General features: G+C 40.5%; 1 protein-coding gene across 4 annotated transcripts in view; it reads right to left on the minus strand.

Moving 5' to 3' along the window:
* Slc38a1 (solute carrier family 38 member 1) overlaps positions 1 to 20,947 on the minus strand; it is a 76,173-nt gene that overhangs the window by 5,738 nt on the left and 49,488 nt on the right. For all 4 annotated transcript variants that reach the window (XM_045152002.1, XM_045152000.1, XM_045152003.1 and 1 more), the window contains exons 5-15: positions 16,106 to 16,179; positions 14,500 to 14,592; positions 14,124 to 14,205; positions 12,814 to 12,896; positions 11,415 to 11,473; positions 11,188 to 11,298; positions 8,564 to 8,643; positions 5,382 to 5,482; positions 2,476 to 2,594; positions 1,809 to 1,950; positions 1,606 to 1,703 (exon numbers count right to left, since the gene is read on the minus strand). In XM_045152002.1, coding sequence (XP_045007937.1) covers positions 1,606 to 1,703; positions 1,809 to 1,950; positions 2,476 to 2,594; positions 5,382 to 5,482; positions 8,564 to 8,643; positions 11,188 to 11,298; positions 11,415 to 11,473; positions 12,814 to 12,896; positions 14,124 to 14,205; positions 14,500 to 14,592; positions 16,106 to 16,179 — 1,042 coding nt within the window. The remainder of the gene's footprint in view (positions 1 to 1,605; positions 1,704 to 1,808; positions 1,951 to 2,475; positions 2,595 to 5,381; positions 5,483 to 8,563; positions 8,644 to 11,187; positions 11,299 to 11,414; positions 11,474 to 12,813; positions 12,897 to 14,123; positions 14,206 to 14,499; positions 14,593 to 16,105; positions 16,180 to 20,947) is intronic.

Genomic DNA, 20,947 nt, shown 5'->3' on the forward strand with positions numbered 1-20,947 from the left:
ATGTACCTGGGAGAAAAGTAATCATTCTTGCTTTTTCCCTTTGTGTCCCTTTGTATTTGGAGTTTATCACAACTGTTGCTGAACTGTCAAATTATTTTCTAAAACTGTGCACTTTGGGGAGGGGTGTTCAAGGTATGGTCACTCTAGCCTAGGCTGACCTGGAATTCACTATGTAGTCTCCGGGTGGCCTTGAGCTCACGGTGATCCTCCTAGCTCTGCCTCCCAAGTGCTGGGATTAAAAGAGTGTGCCACCTCACCTAGCAAATATAACTTCTTAAAAAAGCTTTGGGAAATATATATCCAGGGCATTTTGTTGTCTGTTACTTACCAACCTAGGTTATCACTGTAAGGTGAACATTGTTTTTGAAAGAGTATAGCAAATACATATAAAAGCGAAGTCAATTTTATCAAGAAAATTGGAAATAGGTGTCTAAAATTAAGTTACTTGAAGGGCTGATGAAAGGCACAGGCATCTAGAGAACATGTGCTTACGCACTGCCTGGCCTTGAGGATATCTAAGGAGAGCTTTACAGGGGGAAGGAGCCTTGTAAGGGCCAAGGACCTGCCTGGAAACTGGATGGGGAGAGAACCAAGGCAGGAAAGGAGGCAAATAGTGGGGCTGGCTAGTCTAACGCCCAAGTGTGCCTACTCAGACAGTCCCTAACAGCCCTCTGGAAGACCCAGTTTAATTATGAGAGCAGGGGTAGAGAAGCCTAGAGAGCTCATGGGGACCAGGCTTCCACCATTTGTACATTCCATCTGAATAGGTTTCACTGCCTGCCCCAAAGATTCATTCCTCCCCATCTGTGTGAAGAGTCTGTAGAAGGGTCAAAAAGATTTGGGATTTATGGGTTGAGGGATAATTCTCTAGGGGAACCAGATTTTCTGCCAGTATCAATAACGCCTTTCCTAAGTGCACAGGGAGAGCCCCTCCTGTCTGTGGCTCTCCTCTGAGTCTGCAGCCTCAGGAGATGTGCAGTCTCAGTGCTTACACTATCTGTGAGGCCAGCTGAAAGCTTCCTCCAATGGCAAGTACCATGGTGCTGCAGGAGGGCTTCAGGTCGCTGCTACTTCACCCTGCTCCCCTCACTGTCTCCAAGTGATGCCCTTGAACTTCACCACACCTGGAAACAAGAATCCCAATATAGAAAGGTATATTTTGAATCCAGGTCTGCTTGCTCCAAAGCATTTCTGTCCAACCAAGACTATGCTAGCTGAGACATTTTATTTAAGGCATTGAATATGCCCTGGGTTGCATGAAGGAGCTACTTGGCCAGAAATCGTACAGAACAGTAGACTACACTGAATCTTTGAGTCCCTCACTAAAGACAGAATCACCCTATGGAGACACTGTAGTATAAACATTCGCAGAAGGCTACGCCCTGGATCAGAATACGTGCTAAAATACAATATAAGTAAAACTGGAAACAACTCCATGAGGGATGGAGAAGATTCTGATGTAGACCTTTTGTTCTCCAAGGGGAAACTACAGTGCTCAAGCTCCCTTGGAGGCAACTGAAAGTAGTATCAAAAGGTAGGGTGATAGACTATTCACAACTTTAGGTGGAAAACTAATCAAATCAGAGTGGCTGGTGGGAGACATACCCAGATTCTTTGAGTGCCTTTATCCCCATCCTGGTTTGTGATTTTTAAATACAAAGATGAAGGAAGAATGAAAATGAGCATGTTAGCAGATGTCACTCCTGCAAAATTAAAAAAAAGTAGTTCAGGGTTGTCATTGTGAAATTTTACTGTAAGCAGCTGCTATATATTAGAGGCTAATTATCTGCTAAGTCACAAAACCATACCTACAACTCCAAAAATATCCTTCATGGATGGTATGAAGATCACCAACAAGTTGATAATAACCAAGAGTACAAAGGTAACTGAGACATGGCGGCATAAATTGAATTTTGTCTTCTTAGCCAGCTCAAATAAAGAAGACCGAACCTACGAGAAAAACAAATGAAGACTCTATAAGGGTCTAAAGAGCACATCTACCTTCACATTTCTCAGCAGAATCACTGATTTCTTGGTGCATAGAATTTCTGAAATGTTTTGCTAATATCTAGAGAAGTTAGAGATAGATGAACAATTTTGGAGGTATGGGGACTGGATGGAAAGTATTTTCCATGTGTGAATAGTTAAGTTTTATTTGGGTGTGCTTATTTATTTGTTTTAAATAAGTTTTACTGATCTTTTCTTGTCTCTATGGTCTCCTGTCAGGTAGAACTGAGATGTAACCATTTTATCCCCATTTTTCTGAAAGGGGCTGAACAATCAAATTCAGCCCATGGAGGCTGCACTACCTCACAGATCAGACCTGTTGCCCAAGTTTGTGGAGACTTGGGCTGACCCACATGCCAATGGCCAGGGAAGTCACCCATGCCAGGGATCTTCTGGAATGGCTCCTGCAGGCAGCAGGCAAGGCAAGAACTCATCTTTTCTCCGATTACCCTAGTGCCTCTTACTCACTGTGAAAAATAACACAGGCACTGTGAGGATGACAGCCACAATGACAGCCAGCCGCACGGTCAGGATAAGAATGTCGTCTTTGCTCTGGTACTTGTGAAGGAGGTCTGACTGCACATTTTCTGAAACAACAGAAAGTAAAGGGTCTGAAAGGGAGACAAAGTACACTGCTAAATGCCATTTTCCTAAACAACTAAGAATCTACAAAGAGCCAGGGAGGCAATGTTTTGAAGCATCCATTGGAACAATTTGTAAAGGTGAGAGAAACATGCCATGTGAGACAGGGTCACTGTGCACATGTCACTTCAGCTAGCAGGAGTATAAAGGCATGGCTAGAAGAAGCTGTCGGTCTGTGTTAAGTTGCACGTACACATATGTGAAGCACAAAGCCCTTCTTCATCCAGCTCCAAGCAGCCTCCACCTTGCTGTGGGATTTCAAGCCAATAGTGTCTTTCCTTCCATCTTTTACTGTGTGACTCACCTTCCTGGCCAAACAAAGGATAAGCTAACATAACCACTAGGAAAGAATTCTTCTCCTCCACAGATGTTTTTCTTATAAATCAGTATTTACTTTATGTAATACTTTGACTTTTCCTCAACCCACAACTGCAGAGAGTATATCTCAAAGATTACCAATGCTGAGCAGGCAAATGCTTTCTCTTGAGACTACATTTCCCTGTGCGGCACTCATCCCTTCAAGTGCTCATCAATGCTCCATCTCAAGGGTCCAGGCAAGGACTTCAAATTCTTTTTGTTGTTGTTGTTTTCTTTTTTGAAGTAGGGTCTTGCTATAGCACAGGCTGGACTGAAATTCACTATGTAGTCTCAGGCTGGCTTCAAAATCACAGTGATCCTCCTATCCCTGTCTCCCAAGGGTTGAAATTAAAGGTGCATGCCTCCACACCTGGTGAGGACTTCAAATTCTAATCTGTACCATAGAGCATGGTTTCAGTTTCTAAAAAAGGATCCAGATGTTATAATGAAAATATCATTAGTTCTAATTTCTTTTTTTACTATTTATTTTGAGAGAGAAAGAGGCATAGGAAACATAATGGGCATGCCAGGGCCTTCAGCCACTGCAAACAAACTCCAGACGTGTGCACATGTGCAACATTGCATGCTTGTGTCACTGTGTGTCTGGCTATGTGGGACCTGGAGATTCAAACATAAGTTCTTAGGCTTTTCAGGCAAGCACCTTAACCACTAAGCCATCTCTTCAGCCCAGTTGTAATTTCTTGATTCAAAATTCATAGCCTTAAAAATAGCCAAAACTTAAAAAAATCATTTTTATTTATTTAATAGAAAGAGAGAGAGAGAGAGAGACAGAGAGAGAGAGAGAGAGAGAGAGAGAGAGAGAGAGAGAGAGAGAGAGAGAATGAGCATGCCAGGGCCTTCAGCTTCTGCAAATGAACTCCAGATGCATGTTTCACCTGGTGCATCTGGCTCACATGTGTCCTAGGCAATCAAACCTTGGTTCTTTGGCTTTGCAGGCAAGCCCAAGACTTTTCTTTTTTTTATAAAGTGGAAACTTTGTATGGACACATCATGTGTTGGTACCATTCTCCTCCTCCCTGCCCCATTCCAGTGAGGGTCCTCCTCAGCAGGGTTTCTGGTATTCACCATGGAGTTATGGGTTATGAGTTGTGACAGCAGCAGTCAGTCATTATGTATGTGTGTGTGGGGGGGGCAATGCCTCTGTGCATTCCTTCCCACTCTGTGGCTCTTCCAATATTTCCACTACCTCTTCCCCCAAATTCCCTGAGCCTTAGTGGGTGTGACATTTCAATCTAAAAGTATAAAAGGGTTTGTTGTTCTATTGTAGGTGGACAAAATGGGTTTACAAAGAAAACTCAAGGCTTGAACATCAGTTCTCCTTTCTCTTTCCCTCTACCCACCCCAGCCTGTGACTGCAGAACCCTGAGAATACTGTGTGTGTGTGTGTGTGTGTGTGTGTGTGTGTGTGTGTGTGTAGGATGTGCAGTTTGGTTTGTGTGCAAGATGCCCATCTTGTGTGTGCACATTTGGAGGTGTCTTCCTCTATTTATCATACACATAAAGCAGCATTTCTGTATAAAAAAGCTAGCTGTGACAGTTATGGATTTATTATACAATACTATCCTCTATTGCTTATGAAAATGATAATGTAACTTATAAAGGTAGCCTTTCTCTAAGCTGAGATGATTTGTAAATATATTTAAATTTTGAGGCATTTATGGGAAAAATGCCTCAAAGAAATATCACTTAATAGAAAAGACTGAAATGTATATATTTAAATTAGTCTCCCACTGACAATGCTGGTGACAGAGGGTCACACAGCTGTAAATAACTTGAAGATGAAGTGAATGCAGGTAATCGCTTCAAACAGGGCCAGGAGTGCACAAAGAAACCTGTTTTCCTTCTCAGATTTTATTTTTTTCTCACTTTCCACATCACCGCCTCCCCCCTCCCCCTTTTTTGCAGGGCTCCAAGTTCTGGTGAACAATTAGAAATTTTATTTTTAATTACCACAGAGTGTCATGAGTGCATTTGCTTTGCTTCTCACTTTCTGGATCTGTCTCTGTCTCTCTTTTCTATTAATGGAATCTGACCCAATTCACAGTGTCAGTTAGGAAAGCCTTATCTGATGTACTGTTAAACTTTCCTAAGTAAAAATAGCATGATTCTAAAATGCAATTTTTTTAAGGACAGAATTAAGAGAAAAAAATGACAGTATATTTTTTGAGCAATCATTCTATTATACAGTTTGCATGAATATGTAAAAGGAACATGCCATTTGCTATGATGGGAAAAAAATCCAGAAAACCAGTGGGTAATTTGGTTGTATTTTTTGACCTCAAGGCTAATTTAGCATTGATTTTTACTAATTTAATTACAAATATGGATAAATATGAACCACAAATGTTACTTACCATAGAATGTCAAGTAGCCAAAAATGGCTGTCAAGAAGTACATAACAAACATGGCGAAAAAGGAGATATTTGAAACCATCTGCATTTTTTTCTGTGATCGACTGAAAACAATTAAAAATCATGTTATTAGCTTAACACTCCCAGGTTCACCCTAAACAATATACTAGCTTAAATTCCTTCCTCAGGTTAGGACACACCTGGCCTGCTCAAATGAGCAGTTATACTGGCTTAAAATAACTTTTATAATATCAAATGGGTGCTGTGAGACAGAACCATGAATTATACTCCTTGAGTGACCTTCCCTGGGCTCTTCAAAGAACATCACGTTCTTGCCCGAAAGCCAGACAGTGCTCTCTAGTATTGGCGATTGTTATGATTTCAGCACTGACCTGCTCAGAGTAAAAAGGACAGAAAAAAAAGTCAAATGTTCTTTCTCCCAGCCACCCCCCCACCCCCACCCGGGACCAAGACAGAGCTAGAGCTTGGCCTCAGGCATTCTGCCCAATGCTGTTGCTTGGGTTTTAACTTCCTAAACCCATCAAGCAACATTAGGTATGGGCCTACAGAACAAAGAAAACTGAAGACATACTTGAGAACAATACAAACTAAATGCTGGACTATTCAGATTAAGAAATTAAATTTAAGCTGGACGTGGTGGTGCACGCCTTTAATCCCAGTACTCAGGAGGCAGAGGTAGGAGGATCGCCGTGAGTTCAAGGCCACCCTGAGACTATGTAGTGAATTCCAGGTCAGCCTGGACTAGAGTGAAACCCTACCTCTAACCCCCCTCCAAAAAAAAAAAAAAGAAGTTAAGTTTATTTTTTTAATTTATTTAATTTTATTTTTGTTGTTTCAAGGTATGGCCTCACTCTAGCTCAGGCTGACCTGGAATTCACTATGATGTCTCAGGGTGTGGTGGTTTGATTCAGGTGTCTCCCATAAACTTAGGTACTCTGAATGCTAGTTTACCTAGCTGATAGCAATTGGAAATTAATGTCTCCTGGAGGCACAGTATTGCTAGGGGCAGGTTTATGGGTGTTAGAGCCAGTTTCCCCTTGCCAGTGTTTGGCACACTCTCCAGTCCCTGTTGTCCACCTTAAATTGGCCAGGGGATGATGTCCACCCTCTGCTCATTCCATCATTTCCCCCTGCCATTGTGGAGCTTCCCCTCAAGCCCATAACCCAAAATAAACCTCTTTTCCCCACAAACTGCTCTAGTTAGGTAATTTCTACCAGCAATGCGAACCTGACTGCAACACAGTGTAGCCGCAAACTCATGGCAATCCTCCTACCTCTGCCTCCTGAGTGCTGGGATTAAAGGTGTGTGCCACCATGCCCAGCTACTTTTTAAAAAAAAAAATTGTATTTATTTATTTGCAAGCAGAGAAAGAGAGAAGAGAGACAGAGAATGGGCATGCCAGGGCTTTTAGCTGCTGCAAACAAACTCCAGATACATGTACCACTTTGTTTATCTGGCTTTACATGGGTACTGGGGAATAGAATCCAGGTTGTTAGGTTTTGCAAGCAAGCGCCTTAAGTGCTGTGCCATCTCCAGCCCCAAAGGTGAAGTTTGAATGACACATTTAAATACTCTATCAACAAGAATGTTAAGGTGTGAAGAACATGTGCACAGACATAGGCATGTATGTACACAATTTTACCCTGTACTGATTAAACATGAAAGGTGAAGGATTGAGAGGGAACTCACTGCTGTGACCTCAACTGTGTAATCTCAAAATGGAAATACACAGCCATGGCACAGGTCCCCTTTTGAGTTTAAGACTATGCCAAAACAACCATTTTGATATAGAATAAGTCTGCTAACAGGAAGCTAAATAGAGGACACACAAGAAATTTACAAACAGACCTTTATTCATCTTTAAAACAATCAAAAGTAAGACATGGAAATCGAGGTATGGTGGTACCTGCCTACAATCCCAGCAGTCAGAAGACTGAGGTCGTTTTGTGAGTTTGAAGGCAGTTGCCCACCTCAAGAAAAAAACCACAAAAATAAAAATAGCCAAGCCAAAAACAAAACAAAAACCAAAAAACCTCAAACAAAACCAAAAGAGGAGAAAAATAAAAATCCATATAATTGGGCTGGAAAGATGGCTTGGTAGTTAAGGCACTTACCTACAGGTTCAATTCCCCAGTACCCATGTAAGCCAGATGCACAAGGTGGCACATGCATCTGGAGTTTGTTTGCAGTGGCTGAAGGCCCTGGCATGCCCATTCTCTCTCTCTCTTTTTGTCAGTTTTACTTTTCTTCTTGCATTCTTTTTTTCATTCTCTCTATCTGCCTCTATTTCTCACTCTCAAATAAAGTAAATAAATAAAAATACATAAAATCATCCTAACAATTTCAAATGTACAACAGTTTTATTTTTTTTTTTATTTTTATTTTTTTAAATTTTATTTATTTATTTGAGAGTGACAGACACAGAGAGAAAGACAGATAGAGGGAGAGAGAGAGAATGGGCGCGCCAGGGCTTCCAGCCTCTGCAAACGAACTCCAGACGCGTGCGCCCCCTTGTGCATCTGGCTAACGTGGGACCTGGGGAACCGAGCCTCGAACCGGGGTCCTTAGGCTTCACAGGCAAGCGCTTAACCGCTAAGCCATCTCTCCAGCCCAACAGTTTTATTTTTATGCCATGACATTAATTTATTATTGTCTGATTTATCAGCCTTTTCCACTCAAACCCACAAGTGAGTCAGAGATGATGCATTTAGGTTGTACATGATGTCACATGCCTATGATTCCAGCACTTGGGGAGTGGAGGCAGGAGGATCAGGAATTTAAGGTCATCCTCAGCTACATAGTAAGTTTGAGTTCAACTGGGCTACATGATATACTGCATCGAAAGAGAGTGAGAGAGAGAGAGAGAGAATGTATTTTGTACTTTATAGACTTGCCTGAAGATTAACTCACTTGTAAAGCCATCATGTGACAAAAATCAATGTAAACAGGTAATATCTACTAAATAACACAAATTACTAAGTAACACAACAGGAAATTAAAAATCCCACATGGTTGGTCACTTTATATTTGTGGCCAAAAAATAGTGTAGCTTTTGGGCAGAACTTGCTCAAGAAGGGCAGAATATCTTGTAAATAAACGCTGCAGTCAGATGACAGATCTGCTTATGCTCACACAGAACTTCTCACAGTGGAATAGGTCTTACTCTTTGAGCTCGCTGTAGATGGGCAGCACGGAGGGGTGGCAGACGAAAGCAAATGCAATGGTTGGGAGTGCATACACGGTCTATTTAAAAGAAAATAATATGCATTAAGGAAAGACATTCCTTACCATTAAAATTATGCAGCCCCAGTATTTCTGAGCTGCCTTTATCTGACAGCCCTTTAGCAGCCCTGGATTATGTGCTTATCAGGAGGGTTTTGGTCTCAGAAGAGTGGTTCTCCTAAAAAGGCTTATCTAGCTGAGCCATTAGGCACTTCTGACAGAGGGGTTTTGGATCTTGCTTTTATGTTTTTGTTTTTTTTAAATTTTGAGACTCTTTTTAACAGTTCCTTTTTGTTTGTTTGTTTGTTTTTTGAGGTAAGGTCTCACTCTAGCCCAGGCTAGCCTGGTAGCCTCGAACTCACAGCGATCCCTCTACCTCTGCCTCCCAAGTGCTGGGATAAAAGGCGTGCACCACCACTGCCCAGCTTTAACAGTCTCATGTAGCTCAGGTTGGCCTTGAACTCACTAGGTAGCTGACAATGATCTTGACGCTCTGATCCTCCTGCCTCTACCTACCAAGTACTGGGATTACAGGCATGTGCTACCATCCGCAGTTTTTATATGGTGCTGGGAAATGAACCCAGAGCTGTATGGATGCTAGTTAAGCCACATTCCTAGTCAGTATGGCAAGTTTTAAGTAACCCAGCACAGCAGTACCCATGTGTATGGGGCACTGGCCAGAGACATGACACTTTCTGTACATTGTCTTGCTAGTTCCCCATGGCAACTGAGACCACTGGCCATTCTATTATTTTTCTCTGACTCCCTCTGACAAGTTAGGTGATTTGCCCAGAACATATTTAAATGACAGCATCTAAAACTATTATTTTCAAAGTTCACTACTTTGAATATAATTTTGTAGTTATAAAGAATGTATTATTTTCTTACATTAAAATTTTATGTTAAACTCTCAAACTCAGTATAACTTTGCATGCAACAATAAGTTGGTAAGAGAGAAGTAATACATTTCTTATGTTAACTGTACCAGGTACCTTCCAGCAGAATACTGTAAAACACAGAGTCCTCATTTTCATACAGGGATTGCATGTCCTGCCTGAGGATTTCCATCCAAGCCTGACTGACTGCGGAGACCACTGTTTCCCATGCTACCAATTACCCTTAGGTAGAGTGAAGATTTGTGTAGTGCCCATTTGGGCAGTATCTATATTTTAACTGTGTAAACTGAGGAAGTTTGTGCTATTCTTTTCTGCCACCATCACGAGAATGAGTAGGCTAAAGATGTTATCAGTCTGCTTTTTAAAACATCATACCAGTACTCTACATAGGAAGAGAGAAGCTGAGACAATTATCCAAAGAGAAATTTTTCACGGAAAATGTGTAAGGTTGTTCTAAGCCAGGCAGAGTGTGAGTGTGTGACAAATATATTTGCGTATTTCTCAAAAGTATCTAAATGGATTGTGAAATATAGAAGCAAAGGAACCATCTATTCTCTTAATGAATACATTCAAAATGATATAAGTGCTAGCATGATAAAGATACTGTTCTTGACTAAAAACATATTCATGTTATTGCTATGTGTGTGGCAGTATGCACGTGTATGTGCCCATGCAATGCCCTGTGTGCTTACCTGTGGCGGCTGGAGCAGAATGTTGGGTCTCCAACTTCATCCCTCCTCCACCTGGTCTTATTTGAGACAGAGTCTCTTAATGTTTTTAGAGTTTGCCATTTTTTTCTCTTTCTCAGAAGCCATAGCCATTCTTAGTTCTCTGTTCCTTGTACCAGCTGTTTATGTGGGTTCTGAGGATCAAACTGCAGCAGTCTCGCAGCCATCTTCAGGCCCTCGTGCTTGCACAGAAAGTGCTCTTAGCCCCTGAGCCATCTCCAGCCCTTCCTTTTTTTTTTCTTTTCAAGATAAGGTCTCACTCTGGCCCAGGCTAACTTGGAATTCACTGTGTAGTCTTAAGGTATCCTCAAACTCATGGCATTTCTCCTACCTCTACCTCCCAAGTGCTGGGATTAAAGGCACATGCTACCATGCCTGGCTTTTTCAGTTCTTTGAACGTATTTCTTGTGATACCATTGTCTGATAACTCCAGCTCTGTGGATACTCACATTGATTTATTTATTTTTCTAAGAATGGGCCATAATTTCCTGTCTCTTTGTATATTTTACTGAAAACTAGATTTTAATTTGCTTATTTTCATTTATTTATTCTATTTATTCATTTATTTTCTTTATTTATTCTTTTTGGTTTTTCAAGGTAGGGCTTCACTCTAGCCCAGGCTAACCTGGAATTCACTATGTAATGTCAGGCTGGCCTTGAGCTCACAGCAATTTGCCTACCTCTACCTCCCAAGTGCTGGAATTAAAGGCATGTACCACCACACCCAACTCATATTTATTTATTTATTTATTTATTCTTTTTTTTGGTTTTTCGAGGTAGGGTCTCACTCTGGTCCAGGCTGACCTGGAATTTACTCTGTCATCTCAGAGTGGCCTTGAACTCATGACAATCCTCCTACCTCTGCCTCCCGAGTGCTGAGATTAAAGGCGTGCGCCACCACACCCGGCACATATTTATTTTTAAATGATAAGAAAACTTACCTTTGAATTGAAGGTCACATATTTTGGTGTACACATGTCTGTTACACTAGCATTCATTGTTGAATTTAGCTCTGAACCAATACAGGAAATTTGAAACTTCTTATAGATAACCTGGAATAAAAAATATGGGGGAATAAACATAGATTTCATTAAAGCAAAATCATAAGTAACTATTACAAGACCTTGTCCAAAGTCAAAGTTAAACCAATCATTTAATCAGGACTTACCACTATCAGGAAAAATACCATACAGCTTAAGGAAAAACCACTAGTGTAGCCAAGATACCCTGGAAAAAAAGTAAAACAAAAGGGATTATTTTGATAAGTACCTTATTTCTTTGAATGAATTATTTCAAGCATTATTTGGAGCTCTCATAATATACACACATGCCTAGTTGAATACATATTTGATAGTTGCTACTCTATTTGGCAAAAATAAGATTTGGATAACAGCATTATATTATATGTTTTGATTCTAGAGATCCCTGGCAGAATTACCAGAATCCAGGGAAAGCAGCCTTCTGGGTTTGGCTCTTAGTCTCTGTTGGGATACTCAACTGAGTTCTATGTTAAGTTCATTTACTGCATCCATCTTGTTAGTGCTTTCTTGTGTATTTCCTGTGTGCATGTCAGTCATGATACTTCTCTGCTAATGAGAGGCACTTAGAGTACATGCTAGGGATTTCTAGGCATAAATGGAGTACCTGAGGATCTTTCTCTATCCCCTTAGAATGCTCGGGAGAGCTCCAGCTGGCTGCCAGAACCTCCGGCATGGTGGAGTGGCCTCCTGGGAACTGTACTGCTCTCATCCCTGAGGAAGAACCTTTCTCTACACAAACTACCTCTGTAGGCACAGAAAAGCCTATAGAAATCCAGAAAGCAAAAAGTCAAGGAGTTTAAAAATCGACTTAGAAATTCCAAAGAATCTATAAAGCTCTGACATTTCTTAACCAAACCAAGACAAGAAACTGTAGTTCATAATTACTTCTGGAAGAACGCTAATCCAAAATTTTGCCTTGAACTAGCCCATATTTAAAGACAATACATTTAGAGGCTTTTGACCAGATGGAAATCTGCCCTCATTGTTGAATGTATGAAATTTCCATAACTCTGGGCATACTTGTCTTCAAGCATAAGAATAAAAACAAATGTTAAAACCAAATGGATTTCTTAGAGTTCATTGGCCATTTTTTTTTTTCTCCCTTTAGCAAGGGAAGTCAGTGAGACTCTTCATGGAAGAATGATTTATAAAACTTCTGCTATGCCTTGATATTAGATTTGAAATCTGCTGGTCTAAATAATCAAAGTATTTTTAACCTCAAGCCAGGAGTGGTAGCAGATACCTGTAATGTCAGCTACTTAGGAGCCTGAGGCAGGAGGATTTTGAGGTTGAGACTAGCCTGGACAACTTAAGCAGAGTCTTCTCCAGCTCAGTAGAGAGACTGCTCAGAAGTCACATACTCAGTGTTTTATTTCACATTAACATCAGGCATGATTAACACTTGCTATTTAGGATTCATCTCATCATTATCATGATAAGTGAAAACAGGGAAGAATGGTTCCTTTTTATAGTTCTGATTCATCTGGGCATTTGAAGGACCAAGATAAGGCCAAGATCTTTCCTCACCTAAGTTCTTCAAGAGACAAAGAGGAAGAATGATGCCGAAGGTAACCAGCACCACCAGGACCCGGCCATCCACATACCAGGTTCTGAAAGGCAGAGAAGCAGCAAAGTTATAGCTTTCATTTAGAAAGTGACATTTTTCTTCTCTCAAAGATAAAATTTTAAATATTTTATTATTTATTTTTCAGAGAGAGAGAGAGAGAGAATGGGCACATGAGGGCCTCCAGCCACTGTGAATGAATTCCAGATGCATGTGCCTCCATCTGGCTAATGTGGGTTCTGGGAATAGAACCTAGGTCCTTTGGCTTTGCAGGCAAACACCTTACCCACTAAGCAATCCCTTCAGCCCTCAAATATAAAATTGTAAAATGCATTTTAATTTTTATGGTATTGTTGATCATTCACTTTTTCATGCTTATTCATCAAACACTTGAAACCAACACTACTCCCTTGCTCCTGCTTCTCATGTAATGGAAGAATGGTTTTCTTTTTCTATCTCTCTCCCCCCCCTGGTTAAATGTGGCATTCTTATGAATTATCTATGTGGCTTCAAAGCTGAATGCATACATTGCATTCTGTCAGATTACAACTTGTCCTATCAATTATTTAAAGAGAAAGTTCCTTTTTGTTTTGCTTGGATAGTAGCAAGAATCAAGTCACCACAGGTAGGCAATTCTCTTTCCCTGGCCCTCTTGGGATTGACCTTGAATTCTTAGCATGTATCACTGAGAACCCTGGCTTCTACAGTTCTCTCTTGAAGGAAAGCAGAGAACTAAGGCTGACAAGAACTCTTAAACAATGAGTCAAAACATAATTGCTGTGCCAAATGTTAACTGGAAGCATTTTCCATGGTGAGTTACTTTTTTTGTGTGTGAGCTACATTTTTAATGATGTTAGTTCATGTGAATTTTGCCCCCAAATTGCTAAGACTTCCTTAAGAAAGAGGCTAGGGTCTTCATTTTTTTTTCTTTGCATGTTCTACTTCTGTGTTAAAAATAGTCCATAGCCGATCTATTTCACAGAAACTAGATATAGATTTCAGGCCCTTGGGAAAACACAGCATCTACCAATTGCAGCATGACCAATGAATTCACCTTTTCATGTCCACATTCAAACGATTCTCCCTACTTCTTCTTCCATGTACATCATCCCAAAGAAATTTATTGTTGAAATGACAAGGGAAAAAGTCTAGCAAAATTTTTGCTTCTAAAATTTTCATGAAACAAGATCTGGCCAGCATGCATTTAAGCTAAAGTCACTTCAGTTATATCACACACACATACAAAAATACAAGGGTCTTTTCTTTCACTTACGAAAATTCCTCTTCTTTTCCCATGAGAAACTTTATGGCAGAGGGAAGTTCATTTTTTACTATGAAGAGGTAGCTAAGCATTGCTGGAGGAAAATGAGAACATTTTTAGAAAGATGATACCAAGACTCATGTTGCATGCTACATAAAGATGCCAGCCGGTTCCCAGGCTCACCTGTAGCAAGATACACAGATGGCTTTAACTATCCATGCACTGTATTTGCCTCTAAGTATGCCTTCTATCCATGTGTCATCTTAACACCAAGGATTCTAACTTTGAATTATACTAAATTTCATGTGGACACCCAGCTACCAAACTTAGAAAAGACCACGATATTCACACACATGTAAGTTATGTATAGAAAAACATATCCTTTTACCTCCAGTGTTCTGTAGAGAGGTAGCTCCGAAGATCACCAGCTTCCCTGTGGTGCCAAAGACTTGTTCTCCAAGCTTTTCATAGACCATGCAGCCTATTTGAACATGAAATGTGAGAACACATTTGAAGACAAAACTCTAGAAGTTCAAACAGACAACACCCCATCCTGCTGTGAACTGTTGCAAGCCATGTTGTGCCTTTGGCAAGCTCACACATGGCACTGTCATTTTAAACAATGTCTGGCATTTTGAAATGTCAGATTATTTCTTCTTTTCCTAGTTGGTTACAAGATCACTACAATTAAACTATTAGGTCATAATCATAAAGACTTTTTTTTTTGTTTTTTCAAGGTAGGGTCTCACTGTAGCCCAGGCTGACCCAGAATTCACTATGTAGTCTCAGGGTGGCCTTGAACTCATGGCAATCCTCCTGCCTCTGCCTCCTGAGTGCTGGGATTAAAGACTTGCACCACCATACCCTGCATAAAGACTTATTTTTAATTATCTCTACCTTAGGGGGTGGGGAGGGTTGTCTACTCTTATCTTTTTGCAGGTTTGGTATATACCATGAAAATAGCAATTTGATTTCAAAAAAGAGCTCATGTTTATACAAAAAGATCCCTTTTGAGCTAATTACCCAAACTGATGAGGCTAATGAAACTTATGTTCATCATCTTCATCATTCTCCCTTGTCTTAAATAGAGTAACAAGCTCAGAAAGGTCTAACAGCTACTACATAAGAAATCTGATCATAACATGTAATGTAACATGTGAATCAGAGATGTGCAGCTCTCAAACAAAAGAAGCACACAGAATCGGTCCAAAGAGAACTTCTGCTGTAACAAAATTCTAAAGTAGTCAATCAGCTTATCCCAATAAAGAGTCAAATTCTGAATCATTCACTGAAAAGAAATGCATGCTTCTTCGTAGCAATTCACATTTTCAAAAGGGTCACAAAAAAGCAATCTGGGTCAGGTTATAATTAAACCTTTGCTTAATCTCTTGTAAGACTGGTGTTTAAACTAGACAATGACTAGATCCTGAATTTATGACAAAATGTTCCAGTCATCTGTATACAAAACCTTCCCAGTGTGGTTTTAGCTAATGTAAAAGTCAAAGAATTACAAACATGACCCAGTATCTACGGAATTGGAAATAAACACTTCAGGTATTATACTGCCCAGAGAAGTTGAAGCTCTTGGTAGCTGCTCACTCCCACATTGCCTCAGGAGTGACATTTTCCCCTTGGAATATGTACAAAAGGGAAGAAAAGGTCTGTTTACTTTTAAAACCTGGGAGGCTATGATATCAAAGCATGGTATCTTTCCTCAGGATTTATACAGTCCTAAGGAAAAACTGAAGTCTTGAAAATGGAGTCTTGTCAAACTAGAACAGGAGGAACAATTGAGAGGTCACTGTAAATGACAACAGGGTTTGCTCACTGTATGACAATTTAAATTTCGCTGCCTGTGTCTCTATCTGAGCACTTCCATCAGACTTCTGGCTACTGTAGGTCAAGGTTGTCTTTCTTTTCAATAATCATTTGTTCTCAATATTTCATGAAAATCAATCATCTTGACTTTAAGGAAATTAGACATCTCATCTTACCTGTTTCCTTGGAACAGATCAATAGTAAGTTTATTGAGTATATAGACAGCAATGTCACTGAAGTCAACAATATCCTAGAATAAAGAAAATGAATTGGTAATAACCAGAAAACATTATATTCTGACCTAGTGTTTTGAAAGGGCAAAGGTCTATCTATGGTTAACTCTATTTATTACTAGTACCTAAAATGTGGAACCTATTAGTCACCCTGCTTTAAATCCTCAAATGAATAAACAAACAAACAAAAAGTCCTACTAGATAAAGAAGTACTCATTAGAATCTGAGTAACTGTACCAGTTCCAGTCCTTTACAAAACTCAAAGCCCAAACAGCTAACCGGGAACATTTTGGGTGACATGATTTTAAGGCCACATTATGAAAGACAGATTTTGTGTTCTATAGCATGTGCATGCTCCTGTGAGAACCCAGAGAGAGAGGTTTTGTGTATGTGGGAGATCAATGGGGGAAAGACCAAGTGACTTCAGTCCACTTCCTCCTTCTCTGTATTCCTCACATGGATGCAGCCAAATGGTATAACCTATCACTCCAGAACCACTACTGAATCTATTCATTATGCCATTTATTTAATCATTTTTTGTGCACCTGGTTCCTCCTAGAGAGATGTAAACCTCTTTTCAAAGGTGGAGAAATTTAGACAATCAAGTATGATGCAAAATGAACTTGTTTTTGTTTTAGTACATCTGGTTCATTATCAGCCACTTCTCAAGAAAAGGCACACTTAAAATAATGTGGGAGGTTACACAGATATTTCTGAATCATTTGAATAAAACAGACATGATAACTGAAAATACAGCTTGTTTATAAGAAAGAAAAGAAAATTCCATCCCCCAAATGAAACCACTTACTTCCTAATATAAGGAACAATACATTTGCTTCCATTGGTTCCATTTTGGCACTAGCAGAAACCAGCATAATTAAAGGCAATTATTTTCAACAGCCCTCGAGGCACTTCTGCATGAACTGCTCCCCATCATTCCCCACTGCACATCTGTGGCTCCCAAGCCTCCTCCTTCTCCTCCTCCCCTGGCCCGAGGCAAGATAACTGGTCCTTAGGTCTGTGAGTCTACAACACTTTGCTTTCCTGGGTACAGTGCAGTCTTGGATAGATGAACAGGAAGTATACAATGTTCACCAGCAGAACAGATGGGCTCCAGATACTGGCCAGAAAATAAGAGGGACAGAGCTCTACACTGGCAAAACATACTCTGGGAGGGAGAATGGAAAATCTGACACTGATAAAAAAAAAAAAAGCACCCCACTGGCAAAGGGACATTTAGGTTAATTACACTTATTAAAGAAGTCCATTTTAATAAAGATCTCAAAGTGGTTTAAAGGGAAAGGCTGGGAAACAGATGTTTAGGTGAATTCCTTTATTAACACCAACCACTCTGCAGTGGGAGATTCTCAAGGTGATCAAAGGCAGAAGCTCTCAGGACAAGAGAAATGCCTTACTTGTATAACCTTTTAAGGGAAAAGGTATCTAACTAGAGATAAGGCCTTGCTAGATGCGGGGAATGGGACTCAGGTTACAGGGGCTGAGAAAAGGTACAGGATAGGGTACAGTCATAAATCCAAGCCATGTGGTGACACATGCCTTTAATCCCAGCATTTGGAAGGCTGAGGTAGAAGGTTTTCTGTGAGTTTGAGGCCAGTCTGAGACTACGTAGTGAATTCCAGGTCAGCCTGGGCTAGAGTGAGATCCCACCTCGAAAACCAAACAAACAAAAAGCCATAAATCATACTCTATCTGATCCTGGGTCCTGTACAGACAGGCCTTCAGCTTTTCTCTACTGCTATACCTGTGGTCAGAAGGGTAAGGATAAGGTTTTCAAGGCAAGTTTGAAAAGAAGAAGCAGGTAAACATCTCTTATTCTGAGGCAGAAGAGGGACACATCACATTTTAGCAGTCCTAAGAACAGGAATGTGAAGTGCCCACATGGCTTTTCTAAAATATTATTTTATTTATTTATTTATTTATTTATTTATTTATTTATTTATTTAAGAGAGAGAGAGAGAGAGAGAGAGAGAGAGAGAGAGAGAGAGAGAGAGAGAGATGGAGAGAGAATAGCGTGCCAGGGCCTCTAGTCACTGAAACTAATGAACTCCAGACACATGGGCCACCTTTTGCATCTGGCTTTACATGGATACTGGGGAATCAAACCTGAGTCCACAGGTCCTGCAGGCAAGCACCTTAACTGCTAAGCCATCTCTTCACCTCCCCCCACACCCCGCATGGCTTTTGTGCAAGGGATATATCTCAAAATGTTGGCAGAGAATGGCAGGGAGGAGGAGGGCATGAGAAGAATCAGTGAGTGACAGAAATGAACTTCTTTCTTACAAGATAGCCAAGCCAAGTATCCTGCTCCAATGAGGTCATAAGTAAACAGGCTGCTGTCTTTCAAGGTAGCAGGGGAGCAATTCTGTGATCTCTGGACAGACTCTTTGGTGTCCAGCAGTAGTATGTTGAATCCCTGAGAACCTCAGTAAAAAGATTTACTAACTCCTTCAAGAAGGAGCTGCAGAGGGGTGTGGCTATTTCATCTCTATGGGATGAACCTCTGTCCTCTTTAAAAAAAAATTATTAATTTTCAAGCAGAGGGAGATAGAGAGAAGAGACACAGAGAGAATGGGCACACAAGGGCCTCCAAAGTCTTGATGCATGCATCACTTTATGCACCTGGTTTTACATGGAAATTGAACCCAAATTGTTAGGCTTTGCAGGCAAGTGCCTTAACTGCTGAGCCATCTCTCTAGGCCAACCTCTGTCCTCTTAAAGTAACAATGTCTATGACTATATATTGGACTGAGATCCTTGAGTGAGTACTCTGGCTAAGAAGTAAGTCTCTTGTGATCTATCCCCATTGAGGCACTGAGGAATATGAAATACTTTGAGCATTGATTAACCAACCCAGGAGTTTTGATACATGTAATAGAGCATTATTTGTCCTGCTTTAAGAGAAAAAGATATAGAACCAAATTGTAGATTGATGTTTTTTCCATTTTATCAATAATTTTCATGTTGAAGAAATAAACGTTGACTTTGGCTTAGACTCCACTAATGTTTTGCAATACCAAGGTAGCTTCTACATGTACATGTGACAAGCCCTGGAACACAGAGTAGTCTGGGGTTCCCAGGGTGGACAGTATGGTTGCTACCTTACTACATGTCATGTGCCATTCAGAGGTGACCATGGCCATTGGCACTCTGCTAGGAACAGCCAGGACAGTGAAGGAGACATCATCACAGACCCAATGGTAATGAATGAAGGGTATGGCTTTACAGGAGGAAGATGCACCCATCAGAAAGGACTGATTACTAACATCTACAGGAAGACTAGCCAAAGGCTATAAGCGTGGGAGAAGCTGAGTGCTTCGTAGCAAAGGAGGAAACATCTGCAGTATTCCTTTAGGTAATTAAGGGCTCCTTGAATTACCTAGTTCTTACATAGAGTCGACTCTTTACACATTCTGTGGGCTGCATCTCTTTGTAGATGAACCTCAGTGGGCCTCTGACCCAATGTCAAGGAGGCAAAAACAAAACAAAACAAACAAACAAAAAAAAACTCTTCAGAGGTTCTTGTCATCCCTCTTTCAGTGGGGAGAAGTGTCAATTAAGGCATGTTCTAGCAGGGTGCTCCCTTACATTTGTTCCCATATGAAGCAGCAGAATGAGGTCTTCCCAGTGATAGAAATATCCCTCTTTCTACACGTTTAATGAGGTATGTGGCACCCTGCAGAAAGTGGTCTAGAGTGACAGTCCCATAGCTCTTGCCTTTAACCATCCAATATCTACAGTCTCCCCTTCATTCCTCCCAAAACACTGATCTCCTCTTATCTAGCTGATTTTTTAGAGTTCTTTATTAGCATTTATTAATTGAACACAATAGTTTCATTATGACATTTTATATGTATGTATAAGGTATTTTAATATATTCTAGAATGGCTTAGGAAAGCCACATCAGAGATGTCTTGATACACAAAATTCATGACATCCAAGGGAAATAAAAAATAACATTTCCTTCACGTTGTTTTTGGTCAGGTGTTTTAACCTAGCAACAAGAAAGTAACTAATATACATGGTAACACACATTTGTACAATGTCATCTGACAGAGAAATACACTATACCATGTGTTCTGTTTCTGAAAAGTGCTGAGTATTAGAATGAAGGCTGAACTAAAATCATTATCCTTCCTTCATTTTACCTCCAAAGCTGCTTAAATAAGTCTACTTGAAATCTCATCCTTCTTCCATCTAAAGCTCTTGTGACTGCTCTTTGACATGAGCACTTTTAGCCACATATCTCTGACAGCTTGGGCAAGCTACATCTCAGCTATAGTCAGTTCCTCAACCATCTTTTCAAAGGCTCTTTGCCGAAACAAACACAAAGACAGCATCGGTTTTGTGCAAACAGTACAAAGTACAATAGGATTTATTTTATTTTTATTTTATTTATTTATTTTTTTTAATTTGAGAGCGACAGACATAGAAAGACAGATAGAGGGAGAGAGAGAGAATGGGCGCGCCAGGGCTTCCAGCCTCTGCAAACGAACTCCAGACGCGTGCGCCCCCTTGTGCATCTGGCTAACGTGGGACCTGGGGAACCGAGCCTCGAACCGGGGTCCTTAGGCTTCACAGGCAAGCGCTTAACCGCTAAGCCATCTCTCCAGCCCGGATTTATTTTATTTTAATTTATTTTTCAGGCAAGCCTGACAGACTGGTCGTGTGTGTGTGTGTGTGTGTGTGTGTGTGTGTGTGTGTAATCGAACTCCAGATGTGTGTGCCTTGTGTTCATGTGTGACTTTATGCACTTTTGTCACCTTG

The sequence above is a fragment of the Jaculus jaculus genome, chromosome 6 (assembly GCF_020740685.1).
Source record: "Jaculus jaculus isolate mJacJac1 chromosome 6, mJacJac1.mat.Y.cur, whole genome shotgun sequence".
NCBI lineage: Eukaryota > Metazoa > Chordata > Mammalia > Rodentia > Dipodidae > Jaculus > Jaculus jaculus.